Here is a 20473-nt window from a genome sequence, read left to right as displayed (position 1 = left end):
GAAGGAACACTTATTTTAACATAATACATCAATAAAATCAATTTAGCCTCAAGTAAATAATGAAACATGTTAAATTTGGTTTAAATAATGCAAAAACAAAGTGTTGGAGAAGAAAGTAAAAGTGCAATATGTGCTATGTAAGAAAGCTAACATTTCAACATGAGAACATATGAAAGCTGGTGGTCCCTTTTAACAGGTCTTCAATATTCCCAGGTAAGAAGTTTTAGGTTGTAGTTATTATAGGAATTATAGGACTATTTCCCTCTATACCATTTGTATTTCATTAACCTTTGACTATTGGATGTTCTTATAGGCACTTTAGTATTGCAAGTGTAACAGTATAGCTTCCGTCCCTCTCCTCGCTCCTCCCTGGGCTCGAACCAGCAACACAATGACAATTAGCACGCGCTAACTAGCTAGCCATTTCACTTCGGTTACACGAGCCTAATCTCGGGAGTTGCTAGGCGTGAAGACATAAACAGCGCAATGCTTGACGCACAACGAAGAGCTGCTGTCAAAACGCACGGAAGTGCTGTTTGAATGAATGTTTACGCGCCTACTTCGGCCTTAGCACCACTCAGTCAAATACTTGTATGCTCAGTCAGATTATATGCAACGCAGGAGTAGTGTAGTTAACTAGTGATTATGATTGATTCTTTTTTTATAAGATAAGTTTAATGCTAGCTAGCAACTTATCTTGGCTTATTGCATTCGAGTAACACGCAGTCTTCTTGTGGAGTGCAACTTAATCGGCCATTCCGATTAATCGGTCGACCTCTACTGGAGACTACATATTGAGCATCTCTGTCTTGTCTCGGGTGTTGGATACATGTGAACTCGGTCTTGACTCAGAGTAAAAAAAAAAAACATTGAATTATCAGCTTCCATTCAGTCAGCCAGATACACACATTCCCATCTTTAAACATTCATATCTTAATAGCCGTTATATCTATTATAGACATTTTTGCACAGTCACAAACCTATTGGACCCAGGCCAGTGTGTGACAGGTTGGTGATTCTGAAAGGCCAGCAACCGCAATACCAGCCCACTCATGTAGGAGAGTGCATATTTTGTAAAACACGAAGGGCCAGTGGTGTGGTGTATATGCAGGTACCGTATAAGCCTTATACCCACTTTTTTTTCAGTGGGCATTGCGTATACTTACTTCTTAATCCCCACTGAGGGTACCAAAGTAGTATAGTTAAAAAATATATTATATATAGAGTGGGGCAAAAAAGTATTTAGTCAGCCACCAATTGTGCAAGTTCTCCCACTTAACAAGATGAGAGAGGCCTGTAATGTTCATCATAGGTACAATTCAACTATGACAGACAAAATTAGGGGGTGTTAAAGGAGCATGATGTTAAAGGAGAAGTAATCCATTCACTCAGACATAATAAACCAGTGGGTCCCAATCATAAAACCATAAAAAAACACAACCATTAAGCATTTCCCATTGCAAAAACATTTGAAGTTTAGCACACAAAGTAAGTGGTAAACTAAAGTTAAAATGCAACAATGTTTCATACACAAGTTATTTTCAAAGAGATGGCTAACAACAGCAAGCGCACTGCAATAAAAAAAACAATTCCACTCACCAGATGACGATTATTTGAAACATAACTTCTTGTTGAAGTTATTATTGAAAAGGGGGAAGCTAACAAATTAGCAACAACACCCTCATCCTTCAATAACACCTGCTGCTGCAAACTAGCCTACAACAAAAGCTAGCTAGGCCATGGGAAAACTACAGCCCGCTATTGCACAGTGACCTCTTGGCCTTCGAGAAGGCTTTTGTAAAAAACGGTCCCACACAATAAATCAACATGTGATTGGTTGATTCCACTGTCATTCCAAAATACAGTTTAATGGCAGATGCCTTCTATCGCGCTTCTGATGGCCTAGCCAATGGCTGACTTCGTTAGCTAGATTGATCTCCCCAGAGACCAGCAAAATAAAAATCCTGATTGGATGTTTTTTTTCTCACTTCAGTGTTAACCCTTTCCTTTCCAACAAAAACTGAAGAGATTAAATCAGAACATAATTGAAAAGAATAATATAATTATAATAATGATTTTATAAATCCTTAGCCCTTCTTTCATGTTATAGAAGGCATTTTTCCCCACTGTAATAATTTGTAGAGTGGCCCTATTTTCTCTCAGCATGCATTTTTCCACTATTCTGAATGTCTAAAGAATCCATATGTTGTTCTGAAATATGAACACAGAAACACTCTTATTATGGTGGTGATTTGACAAAATGACTATCTTCTGGTCTCGGTCTGGACTTGGTGTCAGATCTGATCCAAACCAGATTCCATAAACCCAGACAGAACTGATGTAGTCCTGCCAATAAACTATGATGTAGTTTATTAGTTATCCCTATGGATTTGAGATAGTTTCAACCCATTGATCAAATGTGACCTAAGGAGTGGGTTTTTTTTGGCACGTAAGACAGACCAGTCAGTCAGTCAGTCAGTCAGTCAAAGTAGTTGCTTTCTCTTCCATCCTATGGGCAGATGTGGTTCATCTAACTAATGGCTTTCTGTGAATGATACTGTTAATGAAAGGTATTGGGTATTATTAAGTAAAACTCACTTTTTTCCCCATGATACCCTCAGGCCCGACATCGCCATTTGGACCAGGTAACCCCTGTGAGAAGACAGAATAAAGTAGTCTGCAAATGGACAAGTATACAAACACAATTGAGTTTTAAATTTAGAGGACAGCTTGAAGGACATGTTTTACTTAGATAGTAAACTGGGGTCTGTCAGTGACTAACCATTGAAACTACCTTGCTTGTGACATTCTTAACAAAGATGGCTGACACAAAGGATTCTAGAACAGAGGCTTACCTGTAGCCCTCTGTTTCCCCTGGTGCCAACGGGCCCCTCAGGCCCCTGGAGAAGGAGCGGGTCAGTCAGTTCATGTCAAAACATAACAAACAAACAGAAGGCACAGTCAACACTGTCTGCATTCATCAGTGCTACATCATAGCCCAGACAAACAAAAACTAGCCAGCAACACAAAAGGTTGGCTAAAGTATAAACAGACTGGTATGTACTGACACTAAAGCTAAACACATAAAATATCATTAAACAAAAATGCGCTGCAGCTCGCATTCATGGAGCTAAAGAAGACACTTTGACCCAATGGTCCCTTAGGTCAGGGGTGTCAAACTCATTTAGTTCATTGTTTAAATATGTTTTTTTAATTACTCAAACCGCCCAAGGGCGGAATTGGACCCCGTCGCAGGCCGGATCCAGCCCGCATGCCATATGTTTGACACCCCTGCCTCAGGTCCTTGGTAGGGGTGCGATTGGGACGGGGGCAGGGGAGTTGTAACTTAATTTGACTAAATAAAAAAACATTTGATGACAAAAACAAAAGAAAAAGACACTGTACCCTGTCTCCTTTGATTCCAGGCGTGCCACATTCTCCTCTCTCCCCCTACAAGGAAAATGAGGTAGGTACATTGTGTCACATTTACGAAATACTAGGACACCCAGAGGGATATTGATCTGGATATTCATACTCTACCTGCTCTCCTTTGTAGCCCGGCTTGCCCTGAGTAGAAACAATCTTGATTAGCGAGGAGACAGTGATCAAAACATTGTCACAGACCTCAGAACAGAATCCTTGTCTTTATAGTTAGCAATGCTGAGTTGTTGAAGTCTGCATCAATAGCTGTGTACATTCATCTAATAATATAACAGCAGGTGTTTTGGTTATGCCCTCTGTACTGACCTCTTCCCCATCTCGACCAGGAAGTCCACTGTGCCCGCTCTCACCCTGTAAGAAAGAGAGAATTAAGGTTTTGAAAACAGAATGACAGACTAATTGGAAGAAGACACACAGGCAAAGCAAATCACCAGTACCTTCGATCCTTTAACACCTGGGTTCCCATCATCCCCAGAATTCCCCTTCTTGCCCTGTGGAGGGAAGGGAAATCACATCAGCATGGTATGGAGAGAAACATCTCATTTGTGGTGTGTGTGTGTGTGTGTGTGTGTGTGTGTGTGTGTGTGTGTGTGTGTGTGTGTGTGTGTGTGTGTGTGTGTGTGTGTGTGTGTGTGTGTGTGTGTGTGTGTGTGTGTGTGTGTGTGTGTGTGTGTGTGTGTGTGTGTGTGTGTGTGTGTGTGTGTGTGTGTGTGTGCGTGCGTGCGTGCGTGCGTGTGTGTGTGTGTGTGTGTGTGTGTGTGTGTACTTTTTTTTTTCATAAAATTGTACAGTTATCTTAGCTAGCTGAATTGCTAGCAGAATTGTTTACTTGTTGCTAAGCAGTTGCTAGGGACTCTCCTGGAAGAAGCTAGCTAGCTTACAAAGAATAACAACAAAAAATATCTAGTTAACAGAAGAAAGGAAGACAAAATAAGGACAAAAGAAGGACAGAAGAAAAGGAAAAGAAAGAGGACAACAAAGTGAAACAGTCAGCACTTCTATTGCAACTTTGTATTTCGTCGTCCTAACGTAGTCTACACTGCTATCTGCCCAGCAGCTAGCCAGCTAGCAAACGTCCACCGTCTACCGAATAGCAGCACTGTAGAAACTATTACACTCAACTGAACGACTTGATTAGTGTAGTGTTAGCTAGCTACATAGTTGTCTTTGCTGTCTTCGTATCCAAGATAATTGTGTAGTTTAGAGCGTGTAGTCTTAGAGTGATTATCTTAATTTACAGAGGTTAGCTAGCCAGCTATTTGTCGTCCTTAACGTAGGAGACACTGCTAGTTAGCCAACAGCTAGCCAACGTCTACTGAATAGAACTTCCGCACTCAACAACCCGGTCGCATTCCGCTTCGCTCCACAGGTAGTATCACATTTTCATTTCATTTCATTACAGCACAACGGTTTGATTTGTTTGATCGTAGCTAGCTATGTAGCTAGCTACATAGCCGTCTGTGTATCAAAGATAATTGTGTAGTCTAGAGCGATTTTCTAGGTTAGCTAGCCAGCTATTGTCGTTCTTTTAACGCAACGTAACGTAATCAACACTGCTAGCTAGCCAGCTAGCCCCCGAATAGCAGCACTGTAGAAACTATTACACTCAACGGAACGACTTGATTAGTGTAGTGTCAACAACGCAGCCACTGCCAGCTAGCCTACAAAGTCAACAACGCAGCCACTGCCAGCTAGCCTACTTCAGCAGTACTGTATCATTTTAATCATTTTAGTCAATAAGATTCTTGCTACGTAAGCTTAACTTTCTGAACATTCGAGACGTGTAGTCCACTTGTCATTCCAATCTCCTTGCATTAGCGTAGCCTCTTCTGTAGCCTGTCAACTATGTGTCTGTCTATCCCTGTTATCTCCTCTCTGCACAGACCATACAAACGCTCCACACCGCGTGGCCGCGGTCACCCTAATCTGGTGGTCCCAGCGCGCACGACCCACGTGGAGTTCCAGGTCTCCGGTAGCCTCTGGAACTGCCGATCTGCGGCCAACAAGGCAGAGTTCATCTCAGCCTATGCCTCCCTCCAGTCCCTCGACTTCTTGGCACTGACGGAAACATGGATCACCACAGATAACACTGCTACTCCTACTGCTCTCTCTTCGTCCGCCCACGTGTTCTCGCACACCCCGAGAGCTTCTGGTCAGCGGGGTGGTGGCACCGGGATCCTCATCTCTCCCAAGTGGTCATTCTCTCTTTCTCCCCTTACCCATCTGTCTATCACCTCCTTTGAATTTCATGCTGTCTCAGTTACCAGCCCTTTCAAGCTTAACATCCTTATCATTTATCGCCCTCCAGGTCCCCTCGGAGAGTTCATCAATGAGCTTGATGTCTTGATAAGCTCCTTTCCTGAGGACGGCTCACCTCTCACAGTTCTGGGCGACTTTAACCTCCCCACGTCTACCTTTGACTCATTCCTCTCTGCCTCCTTCTTTCCACTCCTTTCCTCTTTTGACCTCACCCTCTCACCTTCCCCCCTACTCACAAGGCAGGCAATACGCTCGACCTCATCTTTACTAGATGCTGTTCTTCCACTAACCTCATTGCAACTCCCCTCCAAGTCTCCGACCACTACCTTGTATCCTTTTCCCTCTCGCTCTCATCCAACACTTCCCACACTGCCCCTACTCGGATGGTATCGCGCCGTCCCAACCTTCGCTCTCTCTCCCCCGCTACTCTCTCCTCTTCCATCCTATCATCTCTTCCCTCTGCTCAAACCTTCTCCAACCTATCTCCTGATTCTGCCTCCTCAACCCTCCTCTCCTCCCTTTCTGCATCCTTTGACTCTCTATGTCCCCTATCTTCCAGGCCGGCTCGGTCCTCCCCTCCCGCTCCGTGGCTCGACGACTCATTGCGAGCTCACAGAACAGGGCTCCGGGCAGCCGAGCGGAAATGGAGGAAAACTCGCCTCCCTTCGGACCTGGCATCCTTTCGCTCCCTCCTCTCTACATTTTCCTCCTCTGTCTCTGCTGCTAAAGCCACTTTCTACCACTCTAAATTCCAAGCATCTGCCTCTAACCCTAGGAAGCTCTTTGCCACCTTCTCCTCCCTCCTGAATCCTCCTCCCCCCTCCTCCCTCTCTGCAGATGACTTTGTCAACCATTTTGAAAAGAAGGTCGACAACATCCGATCCTCGTTTGCTAAGTCAAATGACACCGCTGGTTCTGCTCACACTGCCCTACCCTGTGCTCTGACCTCTTTCTCCCCTCTCTCTCCAGATGAAATCTCGCGTCTTGTGACGGCCGGCCGCCCAACAACCTGCCCGCTCGACCCTATCCCCTCCTCTCTTCTCCAGACCATTTCCGGAGACCTTCTCCCTTACCTCACCTCACTCATCAACTCATCCCTGACCGCTGGCTACGTCCCTTCCGTCTTCAAGAGAGCGAGAGTTGCACCCCTTCTGAAAAAACCTACACTCGATCCCTCCGATGTCAACAACTACAGACCAGTATCCCTTCTTTCTTTTCTCTCCAAAACTCTTGAACGTGCCGTCCTTGGCCAGCTCTCCCGCTATCTCTCTCAGAATGACCTTCTTGATCCAAATCAGTCAGGTTTCAAGACTAGTCATTCAACTGAGACTGCTCTTCTCTGTATCACGGAGGCGCTCCGCACTGCTAAAGCTAACTCTCTCTCCTCTGCTCTCATCCTTCTAGACCTATCGGCTGCCTTCGATACTGTGAACCATCAGATCCTCCTCTCCACCCTCTCCGAGTTGGGCATCTCCGAGAATCTGTCTCCTCACCACGCGCTCTCACCACTGGTGTCCCCCAGGGCTCTGTTCTAGGCCCTCTCCTATTCTCGCTATACACCAAGTCACTTGGCTCTGTCATAACCTCACATGGTCTCTCCTATCATTGCTATGCAGACGACACACAATTAATCTTCTCCTTTCCCCCTTCTGATGACCAGGTGGCGAATCGCATCTCTGCATGTCTGGCAGACATATCAGTGTGGATGACGGATCACCACCTCAAGCTGAACCTCGGCAAGACGGAGCTGCTCTTCCTCCCGGGAAGGACTGCCCGTTCCATGATCTCGCCATCACGGTTGACAACTCCATTGTGTCCTCCTCCCAGAGCGCTAAGAACCTTGGCGTGATCCTGGACAACACCCTGTCGTTCTCAACTAACATCAAGGCGGTGGCCCGTTCCTGTAGGTTCATGCTCTACAACATCCGCAGAGTACGACCCTGCCTCACACAGGAAGCGGCGCAGGTCCTAATCCAGGCACTTGTCATCTCCCGTCTGGATTACTGCAACTCGCTGTTGGCTGGGCTCCCTGCCTGTGCCATTAAACCCCTACAACTCATCCAGAACGCCGCAGCCCGTCTGGTGTTCAACCTTCCCAAGTTCTCTCACGTCACCCCGCTCCTCCGCTCTCTCCACTGGCTTCCAGTTGAAGCTCGCATCCGCTACAAGACCATGGTGCTTGCCTACGGAGCTGTGAGGGGAACGGCACCTCAGTACCTCCAGGCTCTGATCAGGCCCTACACCCAAACAAGGGCACTGCGTTCATCCACCTCTGGCCTGCTCGCCTCCCTACCACTGAGGAAGTACAGTTCCCGCTCAGCCCAGTCAAAACTGTTCGCTGCTCTGGCTCCCCAATGGTGGAACAAACTCCCTCACGACGCCAGGACAGCGGAGTCAATCACCACCTTCCGGAGACACCTGAAACCCCACCTCTTTAAGGAATACCTAGGACAGGATAAAGTAATCCTTCTCACCCCCTTAAAAGATTTAGATGCACTATTGTAAAGTGGCTGTTCCACTGGATGTCATAAGGTGAATGCACCAATTTGTAAGTCGCTCTGGATAAGAGCGTCTGCTAAATGACTTAAATGTAAATGTAAATGTAAATGTACTCCTCAACAGCATCTGATCAGTGTGTGGCAGCTGCTTCTGGTTTGGGAAACTGCTCTTTTGGGCTGTTGAAGGATAATGGCGGTGATTACTGTGTACAGGCCCTAATACTAAAGTACATCCAGTGTGGCTTCCTGGTTTTGACCCTCTAGATTATGATCGTCTACAATGTCTGCTCACCAAGGGAACAGTCTACAGTAGTAATTATCAGTTAGGTAAAATGACTACAATTACCTATTTACTGGTGAGGATATCGTGACTGCCTTTGTCTTAAAAAAAACGAATGCATCCTTATTAGATATCCTGGAAACATACATTTTTATGTAACCTACAACAGCAGAATTCTGCAGATTTTCCCAAGCCAATATCTGTACCAGTTTGCTGATCATAAAGTGAAGTAGGAATGTTAAGCATTTGCTACACTACCACTGCTTCAGGGAAGCAGATATGAATTTCCTCTAACCACGCAAATCAATAAAGCCTTCCAAAGCCCCTCAATTATCTCACGTGTAAGCATCAAGGCAGGCTTTGTGTGTTGGTACTGTACAGTCCATCAAATTGGAAGTAATCGTCCACTACAGGATGTTCAATTCGAAAGGGGTCTGTGATCTCAATGTATTGATGTCGAGGGGAGCTTGAGGATGATGCTGGTCATGTTCAGACACTTACCTGGAGGCCAGTGGGTCCCCTCTCTCCCTTGTCACACGCACACTTCAGGGCCAGAGGACACTTAAACCACAGGGACACAGCATAGGGGGTCAGACAGGAGTTCAGACTCCTAAAGAGGAGAGTTCATTGACTAATGTGTGAAAAGGATGCAGTATATCAAGATTAGTAGGTCTAGATAACTGGGACTTACCCCCTCATCAGCCAACTCCGTCTGTGAAATGAGAAAAACAAATCATTGGTCAAAATGTAGTGCACTTCATATTTATTCTACACATATCTCATGGCGAGACAGTGACTGTTGAACAAAGTCAGGACATTCCTCTCCCCACTTGGCGCAGACATAAGTCTAGTTTTGATTTACGTTTGGTTGAGATTGTCACGGATTCCCCCAGTACTGCTGCTCATTCTGTGCAGGTCTATCCCCGGCCTCTAGGCGTCACTGAACTGTCTCATTACGCACACCTGATTCCAATTCCCCCCTGATTAGTAATTGTATATATGTTCCCTCTGTTCACCACTGTCTTGTGGGTTATTGGGTTATTGTTCCCATGTCCATTGGGCGTAGTAGTAGTAGTAGTAGTAGTAGTAGTAGTAGTAGTAGTAGTAGTAGTAGTAGTAGTAGTAGTAGTAGTAGTAGTAGTAGTAGTAGTAGTAGTAGTAGTAGTAGTAGTAGTAGTAGTAGTAGCAGCAGCAGCAGCAGCAGCAGCAGCAGCAGCTCTTCTGTTTGGGTTACATCCCTGTATTTTATATACGTGTTTGTTTTGGGCTTCGTCCCCATATCTTTTCATGGCATGTCTTTTTGGGTGGAGTATTAAACCCCCCTATTAAAAATTCCTCCGCCTGTCTCCAATCATTTATACTATGTGACTGATGTCAACTAGTGTGAATTAAATGTTAAATCAACAAAGAAATGTCACTGGGTATAAAAAAAATACATGACTTTTAAAAAACATCCAATCAGTTTTCCATGCTAATTCAACATCATGTTGAATTGTATTGTTAAAATGATGTGGAAACAAATTTGATTCAACCAGATTTTGCCCAGTAGTTTCTTTCCATAGTTTAGGCCACAAACAGACTGCTAATGTTGGCTTATGTTTATTCATGTTGCTTGCGATTTCAATCAAATTCCTACTGCTGGACATCTCATATTGTTATACAGAAGATTAAACACAAGTAGCCTAGCTTTAACGTTTAACAACGAATTTAAAGTTACATTGTATCACCGACATGTAGGCTACACCGATGTGGATTGTGTGTAGACTGGTAATTTTAATGTTGATTGCTGAAATACCTGTTGAGGTGCATTTTGGATTATCCAAGTGATATGGGGTTGGTTCATGTAACCTGTTGAAAGTTGCTCATTTCAGGAAAGTTTAGGCTGGAGTGGTAAGTTTTCCCAGGGTTCTCTAAACTCAGTTGTGTGACTAGTTCTTAGTCCATCTCAACCTCTGCCTCCATCTCACCGTACAAGTCTACTACAACCTCCAGCCCCTGATCCTGTCAGCTGGAGACCTAATCCTAAAAAAAACTGGTACAAAAATTCTTCTGTTGCCCAAAACTTGTTATTGCTTTTCTGTCTGGACATGAAAGCCAGCCACATTCTTTATGGTGGGAGAATGGTTGAAATTCCACAGAAACAAACACAAACCACATGCAATGGTCAATATAACGTCTCGGCGCAGCCAAAGTATATTTCTGCTTGCAGAGAAGCACCTGAAGCCACCACAGAAGGTCTGCTTATTCTTACTGTGAGCGGGTTGGAGCTGAACCAGACGGAGACAGAAGCATACAAGAGATAAAAGACGAGCTAATGGGACAGACAGTCTTATGACATACAGATGCTGCCTGAAACAGGATGAAAGCCTCTGTGTGGACTGGGTGCTATTGTGTACCCGACTGAAACTCAAACCAGTCCATAAGGATCTAGCAGTAGAGCGCTTAACTAATGCAAGTGCTGCTGGTTAATGTGGATTTGATGACCAGATTTTCTTGATCATGTTATGTCTAACGCCTGTGTCAACAGTTGGTTTAGAAGTCGAGTGGTGTGTGTGAGACTCATAGAGCTACTTAGCCATGCATGATCTTGCTGAGCTTCCTTCCTACTGCACACAGCAGTTTTCCACAAAGAGTTTTAATGTAGAACATATTTTATAGTTAAACAGGTCCTGAACTCATTGTGTCTCTAGACCTACTGTACTGTTTCATGCCCAAATTAGTCTTCTTGGAGAGACATCAATGGGTTAATTTCCCTCAATACTTCCTTAATACTTACACCTGAGGTTTAAGTTAATGTGGTTAAAATAGTTTGAAACACCAGAATGGTTTCCAACAAAATGCCTCATCAACACCAGCCAGGGCCACAGTCAAAAATAGTGACGTCTGCATTTCCCCATGTCAAGTTTAGACGAAACAAGGTGCTAGAGCGATAACAGTATGATCATAAAGGTACTGTGTCTGTGATGACAGAGGGGGCCAAATCACCAGGAACTATGACAACAACTTAGCAGGTGCAGTGAGTTGAAACCACACAGGATGCCCCCAAAAAGTATATAAATTATTCTCAGTCCTAAACTGAATGCTTAAACACTAAATATACATGAGTACTTTCCAACCGGCAAAGAAAAAGCATGCGAGTCTTGACATGAGTAAGCCTACATACTATTGTGTAATCCAAATATATTTGCATCCATTTCTTCTCAACACATTGCCATGGCCCAGTTTGTTGAAAACATGGTAATATCCAAAAAGCGATGAGCAAACTAAGGCCCGGTTTTGAAAAAGCCTGATTTGTCCTTCTGATGGAGGATGCTAATTCCCAAGAGGGAGGAGTCCACACAGATTTAAAATGCTCTACCTTCAGCAGTTATACAGCCATGAGACACATGCAGCAAACTACAGAGAGACTTCTTCTTTAGACACCTAAAATCTCAACAAACCACAATCTGAACCAGATGATGAAACGTGATGACGTTGCACTTACAATCTCTTTGATGACCTTGTCCACGATGCCCCTGTCCTGAAGGTTATGTAGGTAGCGATTGGCTGGGGAGCTGGCCAGCTGGCGGAGCTGTGCCACGTTGGAGGCGTCATTGGCCGCGGGCGTGATGCCCACCATGAAGAACTTCACGCCCTGGTTTTTGGCGTCTGCCACGGCGGAGAAGATGTCTGGGTTCCTGGGGTGGGGGATGCCGTCCGTCAGCAGTATGGCCACCCTGATGCTCCCTGGCTCTGACTCCTCCATGTAGATCTTGGTCAGGTTGGTGATGGCATAGGTGGTGTAGGTGCCGTGGCCGATGTATCTGATGGGCGCGATGCGAGTCTTGAAGTTAGCCACCCCCCTCCACTGCTTGAAGGTCTGCTCAATGATCACATGGCTGCTGAACTGCAGGAGGGCGGCTCGCGAGCTGAGAGCCCGGCCCGTCTGGAGCTTGACCACCTGCAAGCGTTCAACCACATCTGTGGCGAACATCTTCTCCTGGGCGTGGTTGTCCTTGGCGCTCTCCGAGCTGTCCACCAGGAAGGCCAGCTCCAGGCCACAGCCCTCGTTCAAAAGTGCTGAGAACATGAAAAAAGGATTAACCAATTGTTAATTTATCATGTACCGTGCACATTACACAAGAGGTACTGCTAATTTGTCAGTCTTTGGTTGGCAGAGGGCAGAGCTGGGGTCAATCCCATTTCAAAGCAGGAGATCCGATATGGGTAAAACTGGGTACTTTCTTATGTTAACCGCTAACACCAAAGAAGGTTCATTCATCCGTTCAATCATCATGTATGTACCGGGTACAACATTAGCTAGCTACATTACATGGTTCACAGAGATGAGGTCACTACCATTTCAAAGCAGGAGATCAAACCTGGATCAAACTAGGTACTTTCTCACATCCAGCTCAAGACCAACATTGGCCAGCAACTGATCAGAAGATTAAGTTCTGAGATACTGAACCTTAATGACAGAGAGAAGATTGAACCCAGAAAAGGTCTGATATGATTTATTGATCAAGGTGGAAGTGAAGCTTGGAGGGGCGCCATGACTTGTACTGTGAACTGATGTTCCTGATTCCTGTCTGATATCTAAAAGGCTCTAGGAGACACGACTCACACGAGGCATCCTAACCTACAATATTTTTAAAGGAGCTAGGGCAAAGATCCAATATAAACCGGGAATAAATCACATTTATGTTCAAAGAAACATGTCCGAGAGAATGTGCCCGGGGATACATAGCTCTTGTTCTGTTCAAGGAACAGAACAGTTGCCACTGAGATGGATGGGTTTCTAAACCTGGCTGTGAGATATAATCATTTTTTAAGTGGGTCCCATCTTCTGCCAAAGACTCTTTAAAATGAGATGATTGCAAGTTTTTCTTTGTAGCCACACATTTTTTCAGTGATGGAAGCTTAACCTATGTATTTTCTGAAGTGAAGGTATCCTACCATTTCTAGCAACACTATGTCTCAGAAAAGCTTTTCTTTGTCTCTCCTTTCAAACTAATAAACAAACTAATAAACAATAAACATTTTTTTTTACTCTTACATTGGCCATTCTTGGGTATGACGTTGGTTGTCAGTAGTTTGTTCTTGCCTCTCCTGTCCACGGTTCTCTCATCATAGTCATCCTGAGCCCAGAGACTGTGGAGTCTACAGAGCAGCAAGAACCAGTACAGACAGGGGGACATCACCACCTGTTCTCCTCCAGAGAGAGAGAGAGAGAGCGAGAGAGAGAGAGAGCGAGAGAGAGAGAGAGAGAGAGAGATTCATCTTGTGTTCAGGTAGAAACTCACATGAACATCTGCACACCAACACAGAGGTGCAAAAGTCCACCATTGACTGAAACCCATAACCTGTATCATTTTAACTTGATCCTGCACATACTCACGAGACAGTGCTGCAGGCTCAGGTCTCCAATATACTCAGCTCAGTACAGTGTTCAGGACAGGGTAAGGTGAACGTGAGCGAAAGAGAGAATCATAGGGAAAAATGAAGACTGTTTCAGGTGTTGTTCAAGTTAAGTTCCACTTAGACTCCAGATGTTGTCCTGCTCCTGTGGTGGTGATGGTGTCCAGTCTGCAGGATGGGAGCTGGTCAGGCCAGGTAGGATGTCTGCAGTACGGCAGCAGTGAGGGGAGGGTCTGTGAAAGGGCTGCGCTCTGGCTCACACTGGGTTCCCTGAGGTCTCTTTAGTTGCAGCCATCCTCACACAGACACAGTGAATAACTGTAGAGGCAGAACCAGCCCCTTTTCACTCACAACCACTCCATGTTTGGAGAGGGGTGGGGCAGGGAGCTCTCGAGGGGCAGGGCTAGGCTGTGGGAGAGAGTGGGAGTGAAATGTTATTTTTTATAATAGTTTTCATTTTTATAAATAGGGGATGGGATGGCACATCTGGGCTGTAATAACAAAAATCATATGTATATGCATATATATACATAATATGGGCCTTTGTCCATTCTTGTTTGTTGCCTTGTAACTTTCACTATTATCCACTGGTGAACCAGGGTCAATTCCCATTTCTGACCCATATTCACCTGATGTCTCATTCTGGGAACAATGGCTTCCGGAAGCCTCACCCACAGAACAAAGCAGAGCTTTTTGGAAGGAGACTGGTATAGATTTACTTCTAGGGCTCTAGGCAGCACACCTTGCTAGCACAGTTTTCCATGATTCACATTAATGTGAAGGCACTAGTCTTTGGCTGCAGCTGCAGGGGGTGAGGCAAGACTATAACAATTTTAAAAGAATAGCTGTAGCTTCTCCTCCAGAGAATTTAGCACTCCAACAATCAGTTTCAGTTCACAATTCCCTGTTCACCTTGTCTTTATGGATTGGCATTTTTAAATAGGAAGATTTTTTTAACTTTTGATTCACTCCACTGTGCGAAACCAAATCTGGAATATAGAGCTCATGCAAAGGTAGTGAAAATCCAAACCCATTTCCCTGGCCGCCAGACTTCTGGCCGCCAGAAAGAGAATCATGCAGTTCTGCTCCAGCTGTGCACTTGATGGTGACAGCGTGTTTTTTTTTATAGCCCACAGTATTCCAAACCTGGAGGCAGAAAGCAATCAGAGGTGAGCTGTCACTCAAAAATGCCATTGTGAGAAATAGGCCTGCTCAAATCTGGTTCAGATACCTCCCCCTTTCACGGTGAGAGAAATAAAACATGGTGAGGATCTCTCTAACACTTCCTATATGGTGCTGATCAGCCCAAAATGATCTCTGCACAGTTCAATTCAACCATCAAGCAATTATGTTTCACGGTTTGGTTCATTTCAAGTTGAATTCATGCTTGATGACAAGGTGATGATCTGACGTCTTTTCCCAGTGGGATATACATATTGTGTGGTGCGTGTACACCTGTACAGTAAATTGAAAAGGGGTTTGGCAAGGACATCAATTCACCTTTTCCTGATAACTGATGACATGATTTTGACATTAAGTTGAGCAGCCAGGTGCTTAATCTAAAGCATCTTTGTACATTCTCAACACACACTTAATGCAATTCACAATGTGCTTGCAACCTGTACAGAGTTGGCGTTCTCTTTGATTTCCTAGCAGGTTAGAACTTAGTGTGGGGATGTCCCAAGGATCCCGGATAGCACTAACCAATCCAGAACGTGTCTGTGAAAGGTCAAAGGTCTCCTGTAGACCGTCTTCCATCAAAGTGGTCATGTCACGGACTGTCATGAATCGCAGTACAAGCTGCTTTCATTATGATGAATGGCCGAGGTGTCGGCTGAAAGCGCCTCGGACATTGATGTGAAGAAGAGCATGAAACAGCCAGTGAAGGATTCCCAGAGAGGTGTGGGCAACATGTGAAAACATCAATTGTAGTTGACAGGGAAAGTTGGATGTTGTAGCATCCAATCTAGTCCAATGTCTGACTTCTGATCCTATGCGTACTTATGAAACTAAGTATCTGTGTTTATTTCAGTAACACTTTCAGGTGTAATGAAATTGATTTATAAAGGGTTACAAATGGTTAATTATCAGTTTATAGATACCAGATATACGAAATACCAGATAGATAGCCCCATAGAAAAGACACAAGGCCACTCAAAATCATTTACGCTGAGTGTACAAAACATTATGAACACCTGCTCTTTCAATGACATAGACTGGTGAATCCAGATGAAAGTTATGCTCCCTTATTGATGTCACCTGTTAAATCCACTTCAATCCGTGTGGATGTACAAGTTAAGCCTTGTGATAGTTGAGACATGGATTGTGTATGTATGCCACTCAGAGGGTGAATGGGCAAGACAAAATATTGAAGTGCCTTTGAACGAGGTATGGTAGTAGGTAACAGGCGCACAGGTTTGTGTCAAGAACTGCAACTCTGCTGGGTTTTTCACGCTCAAGAGTTTCCCATCTATATCAAGAACGCTTTCGACTTCTTGTAGAGTCCCCCATGCCCCGACGAACTGAGATATAGAGTGTGTATGTCTTTCTTATTAACCAGACAAAACCATCTTAAGAATGTTGAAAAGCCCTGACTCATCTGTGTAGACAAAGCCTGAGGAGACAGGGGCATGGAAATCATTACCACAGTACTTCAGTAACGTTCATCCATTTTCGTATTTAAAGACAGAAGAATGTTTATTTTGGAAGTTGGTGTGACAACCTTGTCATATAAAAGGCTTAAAAGAGGAACTGAGAAATACATTGTAATAAAAGTACTAATTTTAAAAATGCAGACTTACAAAGTAAACGCACATGGCTGGTGTCTAAAACCAATGGCTCTTCCACACAGTCAGGAAACGCCTTTTCAAGAAAACCGACCCGATTTAACATTGTAGGCTCCTGTGCTGATTAGCCACTCCCACAACTTAGGCAATACAATGAGCAATGCAATTTAACAGGAAATGTTTGGAGATGATAGAAAGTGCAAGTTATGGATTAAATTAATTATGAATCTATACAGAAAATAAATAACATTGCATCACAATAAATTACATTTTTAAAAATGTCAATAAACAATTTAAATCTATATATTAAAAAATAGTATTGTAGTCCATAGTGAAGGCTCTCCTTCACATTTGGCATGTAGCCTTCTTCACTTTCCATAACAGAGGATATTCCAGCTATTCCATACTGGAATTCTAACACTGAGTGGTAGCATTCACGATCACACTTAATTCCACGTTGCAACAATAAAGAGAGGATTTGAAATTATTTTTCAAATGTCATTCAATCAATCAAATGTATTTATAAAGCCCTTTTTACCTCAGCCGATGTCACAAAGTGCTATACAGAAACCCAGCCTAAAACACCAAACAGCAAGCAATGCAAATGTAGAAGCACGGTGGCTAGGAAAAACTCCCTAGAATGGAAGGAACCTAGGAAGAAATAGAGAGGAACCAGGCTCTGAGGGGTGGCCAGTCCTTTTCTGGTTGTACCAGGTGGCGATTATAACAGTACATGGCCAAGATGTTCAAACGTTCATAGATGACCAGCAGGGTCAAATAATAATGGTTGTAGAGGGTGCAACAGGTCAGCACCTTCATTTAACTAGGCAAATCAGCTAAGAACAAATTCTTATTTACAATGATGGCCTTCCGAAGAACAGTGGGTTAAGTGCCTTGTTCAGGGGCAAAACGACAGATTCCTACCTTGTCAGCTCAGGGATTCAATCCAGCAACCTTTTGGTTACTGGCCCAAAGCTCTAACCACTAGGCTACCTGCCAAGGATGAGGATGGAGAGGAAGGACCAACATTTCTAGTGCAGCCCCACACTCTAGTGGAAAGACAGTGTACGTGCTGAAATTGAGCTTGTGCACAGTGTACATACTGTTCTAAACACAGTCGGGGGTGTGGAGCTGTGTCTGTGTGTGTTGCTGTGTTTTGGGAAAATGAATATTCACTTGCTGCATTATGCAGACTCAAATCAAATCAAACTTTATTTGTCAAATACGCCCGAATACAACATGTATTACCTTGAAATGCTTACTTACAAGCCCTTAACCAACAGTGCAGTTCAAGAAAGAGCTAAGAAAATATTTACCAAATAAACTAAAATAAAAAATAATAAAAGGTAAGACAATATAATAATTTGGACATGTACAGTCATGGCCAAACGTTTTGAGAATGACACAAATATTCATTTTCACAAAGTCTGCTGCATCAGTTTGTATGATGGCAATTTGCATATACTCCAGAATGTTATGAAGAGTGATCAGATGAATTGCAATTAATTGCAAAGTCCCTCTTTGCCATGCAAATGAACTGAATCCCCCCCAAAAAACATTTCCACTGCATTTCAGCCCTGCCACAAAAGGACCAGCTGACATCATGTCAGTGATTCTCTCGTTAACACAGGTGTGAGTGTTAACGAGGACAAGGCTGGAGATCACTCGGTCATGCTGAATGAGTTCAAATAACAGACTGGAAGCTTCAAAAGGTGGGTGGTGCTTGGAATCATTTTTCTTCCTCTGTCACCCATGGTTAAGTGCCGTCATCATTGCTTTGCACAAAAAGAGCTTCACAGGCAAGGATATTGCTGCCAGTAAGATTGCACTGAAATCAACCATTTATCAGATCATCAAGAACTTCAAGGAGAGTGGTTCAGTTGTTGTGAAGAAGGCTTCAGGTCACCCAAGAAAGTTCAGCAAGCGCCAGGACCGTCTCCTAAGGCTGATTCCACTGCGGGATCGGGGTACCACCAGTACAGAGCTTTCTCAGAAATGGCAGCAGGCAGGTGTGAGTGCATCTGCATGCACAGTGAAACAAAGACTTTTGGAGGATGGCCTGGTGTCAAGAAGGGCAGCAAAGAAGCCAGTTCTCTCCAGGAAAAACATCAGGGACAGACTGATATTCTGCAAAAGGTACAGGGATTGGCCTGCTGAGGACTGGGGTATAGTCATTTTCTCTGATGAATATCCTTTCCGATTGTTTGAGGCATCCGGAAAAAAGCTTGTCTGGAGAAGACAAGGTGAGTGCTACCATCAGTCCTGTGTCATGCCAACAGTAAAGTATCCTGAGACCATTCATGTGTGGGGTTGCTTCTCAGCCAAGGGAGTGGGCTCACTCACAATTTTGCCTAAGAACACAGCCATGAATAAAGAATGGTACCAACACATCCTCCGAGAGCAACTTCTCCCAACCATCCAGGAGCAGTTTGGTGACCAACAATGCCTTTTCCAGCATGATGGCGCTCCTTGCCATAAGGCAAAAGTGATAACTAAGTTGCCCCGGGAACAAAACATTGATATTTTGGGTCCATGGCCAGGAAACTCCCCAGACCTTAATCGCATTGAGAACTTGTGGTCAATCCTCAAAAGGATCATAAGGCAAACAAAACCCACAAATTCTGACAAACGCCAAGTGTTGATTATGCAAGAATGGGCTGCCATCAGTCAGGATGTGGCCCAGAAGTTAATTGACAGCATGCCAGGGCGGATTGCAGAGGTCTTTAAAAAGAAGGGTCAACACTGCAAATATTGACTCTTTGCATCAACTTCATGTAATTGTCAATAATAGCCTTTGACACTTATGAAATGCTTGTAATTATACTTCAGTATTCCATAGTAACATCTGACAAAAATATAGGGGTAGGGGTGAGGGGTACGGGTGAAGTAACTGTTTATAGATAATAAACAGCAAGTAGCAGCAGTGGGGTGGGGGGTCAATGTAAATAGTCCGGTGGCCATTTGATTAATTGTTCAGCAGTCTTATGGCTTGGGGGTAGAAGCTGTTAAGGAGCATTTTGGTCCTATGCTAGGCGCTCCGGTACCGCTTGCTGTGTGGTAGCAGAGAAAACAGTCTATGACAATTTTTGGGGCTTTCCTCTGACACCTCCTAGCATATAGGTCCTGGATGGCAGGAAGCTTGGCCCCAGTGATGTACTGGGCCATATCCACTACCCTCTGTAGCGCCTTACGGTCAGATGCCGAGCAGTTGCTATACCCGGCGGTGATGCAACTGGTCAGGATGCTCTCGAGGGTGCAGCTGTAGAACTTTCTGGGGACCCATGCCAAATCTGGGGACCCATGCCAAATATTTTCAGTCTCTTGAGGGGGAAATGTGTTGTTGTGCCCTCTTCACATGCTACACACACACACACACACACACACACACACACACACACACACACACACACACACACACACACACACACACACACACACACACACACACACACACACACACACACACACACACACACACACACACACACACACACATGACTCCAGACTGATTGTTATTGGTCAAACATAAATTACACCAGATCCTTCCAGAATCCTCACAGTGTTCTCCCATGTAGTATCTCTATTCTGTAGTGACCTTGAGTTTGTATCTGTTGTTGTCTGGGTTGTTAGAACACTGTGCATTATTATTCTTGCTGCATTGACATGATAAATAATTTGTAACGTTTGAAAGACAATCACAATGTATTGTAGCTTATGACGGTCATATCAATGCAATACTAATCAGCTGGACGGATGTCACGAAGTGCGCGTGCTCAGTTTGCCCCGGACGTTGCGCGCAAGCTCAGTTC

At 44.3% G+C, this 20473-nt stretch overlaps 1 protein-coding gene across 2 annotated transcripts in view; it reads right to left on the bottom strand.

Annotated features, from left to right (window-relative positions):
* LOC118370002 (collagen alpha-1(XXVIII) chain-like) overlaps nt 1-16703 on the bottom strand; it is a 30070-nt gene extending 13367 nt beyond the window's left edge. The window contains exons 1-12 of one of the 2 annotated variants that reach the window (XM_052499280.1): nt 16680-16703; nt 13859-14286; nt 13517-13672; nt 11963-12537; nt 9170-9190; nt 8980-9039; nt 3879-3932; nt 3748-3792; nt 3541-3567; nt 3406-3450; nt 2856-2900; nt 2599-2652 (exon numbers count right to left, since the gene is read on the bottom strand). In XM_052499280.1, the coding sequence (XP_052355240.1) occupies nt 2599-2652; nt 2856-2900; nt 3406-3450; nt 3541-3567; nt 3748-3792; nt 3879-3932; nt 8980-9039; nt 9170-9190; nt 11963-12537; nt 13517-13658 (1068 nt within the window). In that variant the 5' untranslated portion in view covers nt 13659-13672; nt 13859-14286; nt 16680-16703. The remainder of the gene's footprint in view (nt 1-2598; nt 2653-2855; nt 2901-3405; nt 3451-3540; nt 3568-3747; nt 3793-3878; nt 3933-8979; nt 9040-9169; nt 9191-11962; nt 12538-13516; nt 13673-13858; nt 14287-16679) is intronic. The other variant, XM_052499279.1, reaches the window with a different exon arrangement.
* Nucleotides 16704-20473: the final 3770 nt, after the last annotated feature.

The sequence above is a fragment of the Oncorhynchus keta genome, chromosome 37, assembly GCF_023373465.1.
Source record: "Oncorhynchus keta strain PuntledgeMale-10-30-2019 chromosome 37, Oket_V2, whole genome shotgun sequence".
NCBI lineage: Eukaryota > Metazoa > Chordata > Actinopteri > Salmoniformes > Salmonidae > Oncorhynchus > Oncorhynchus keta.
The sequence above is the reverse complement of the archived record's forward strand: the minus strand, read 5'-3'. Positions and strand labels throughout refer to the sequence as shown.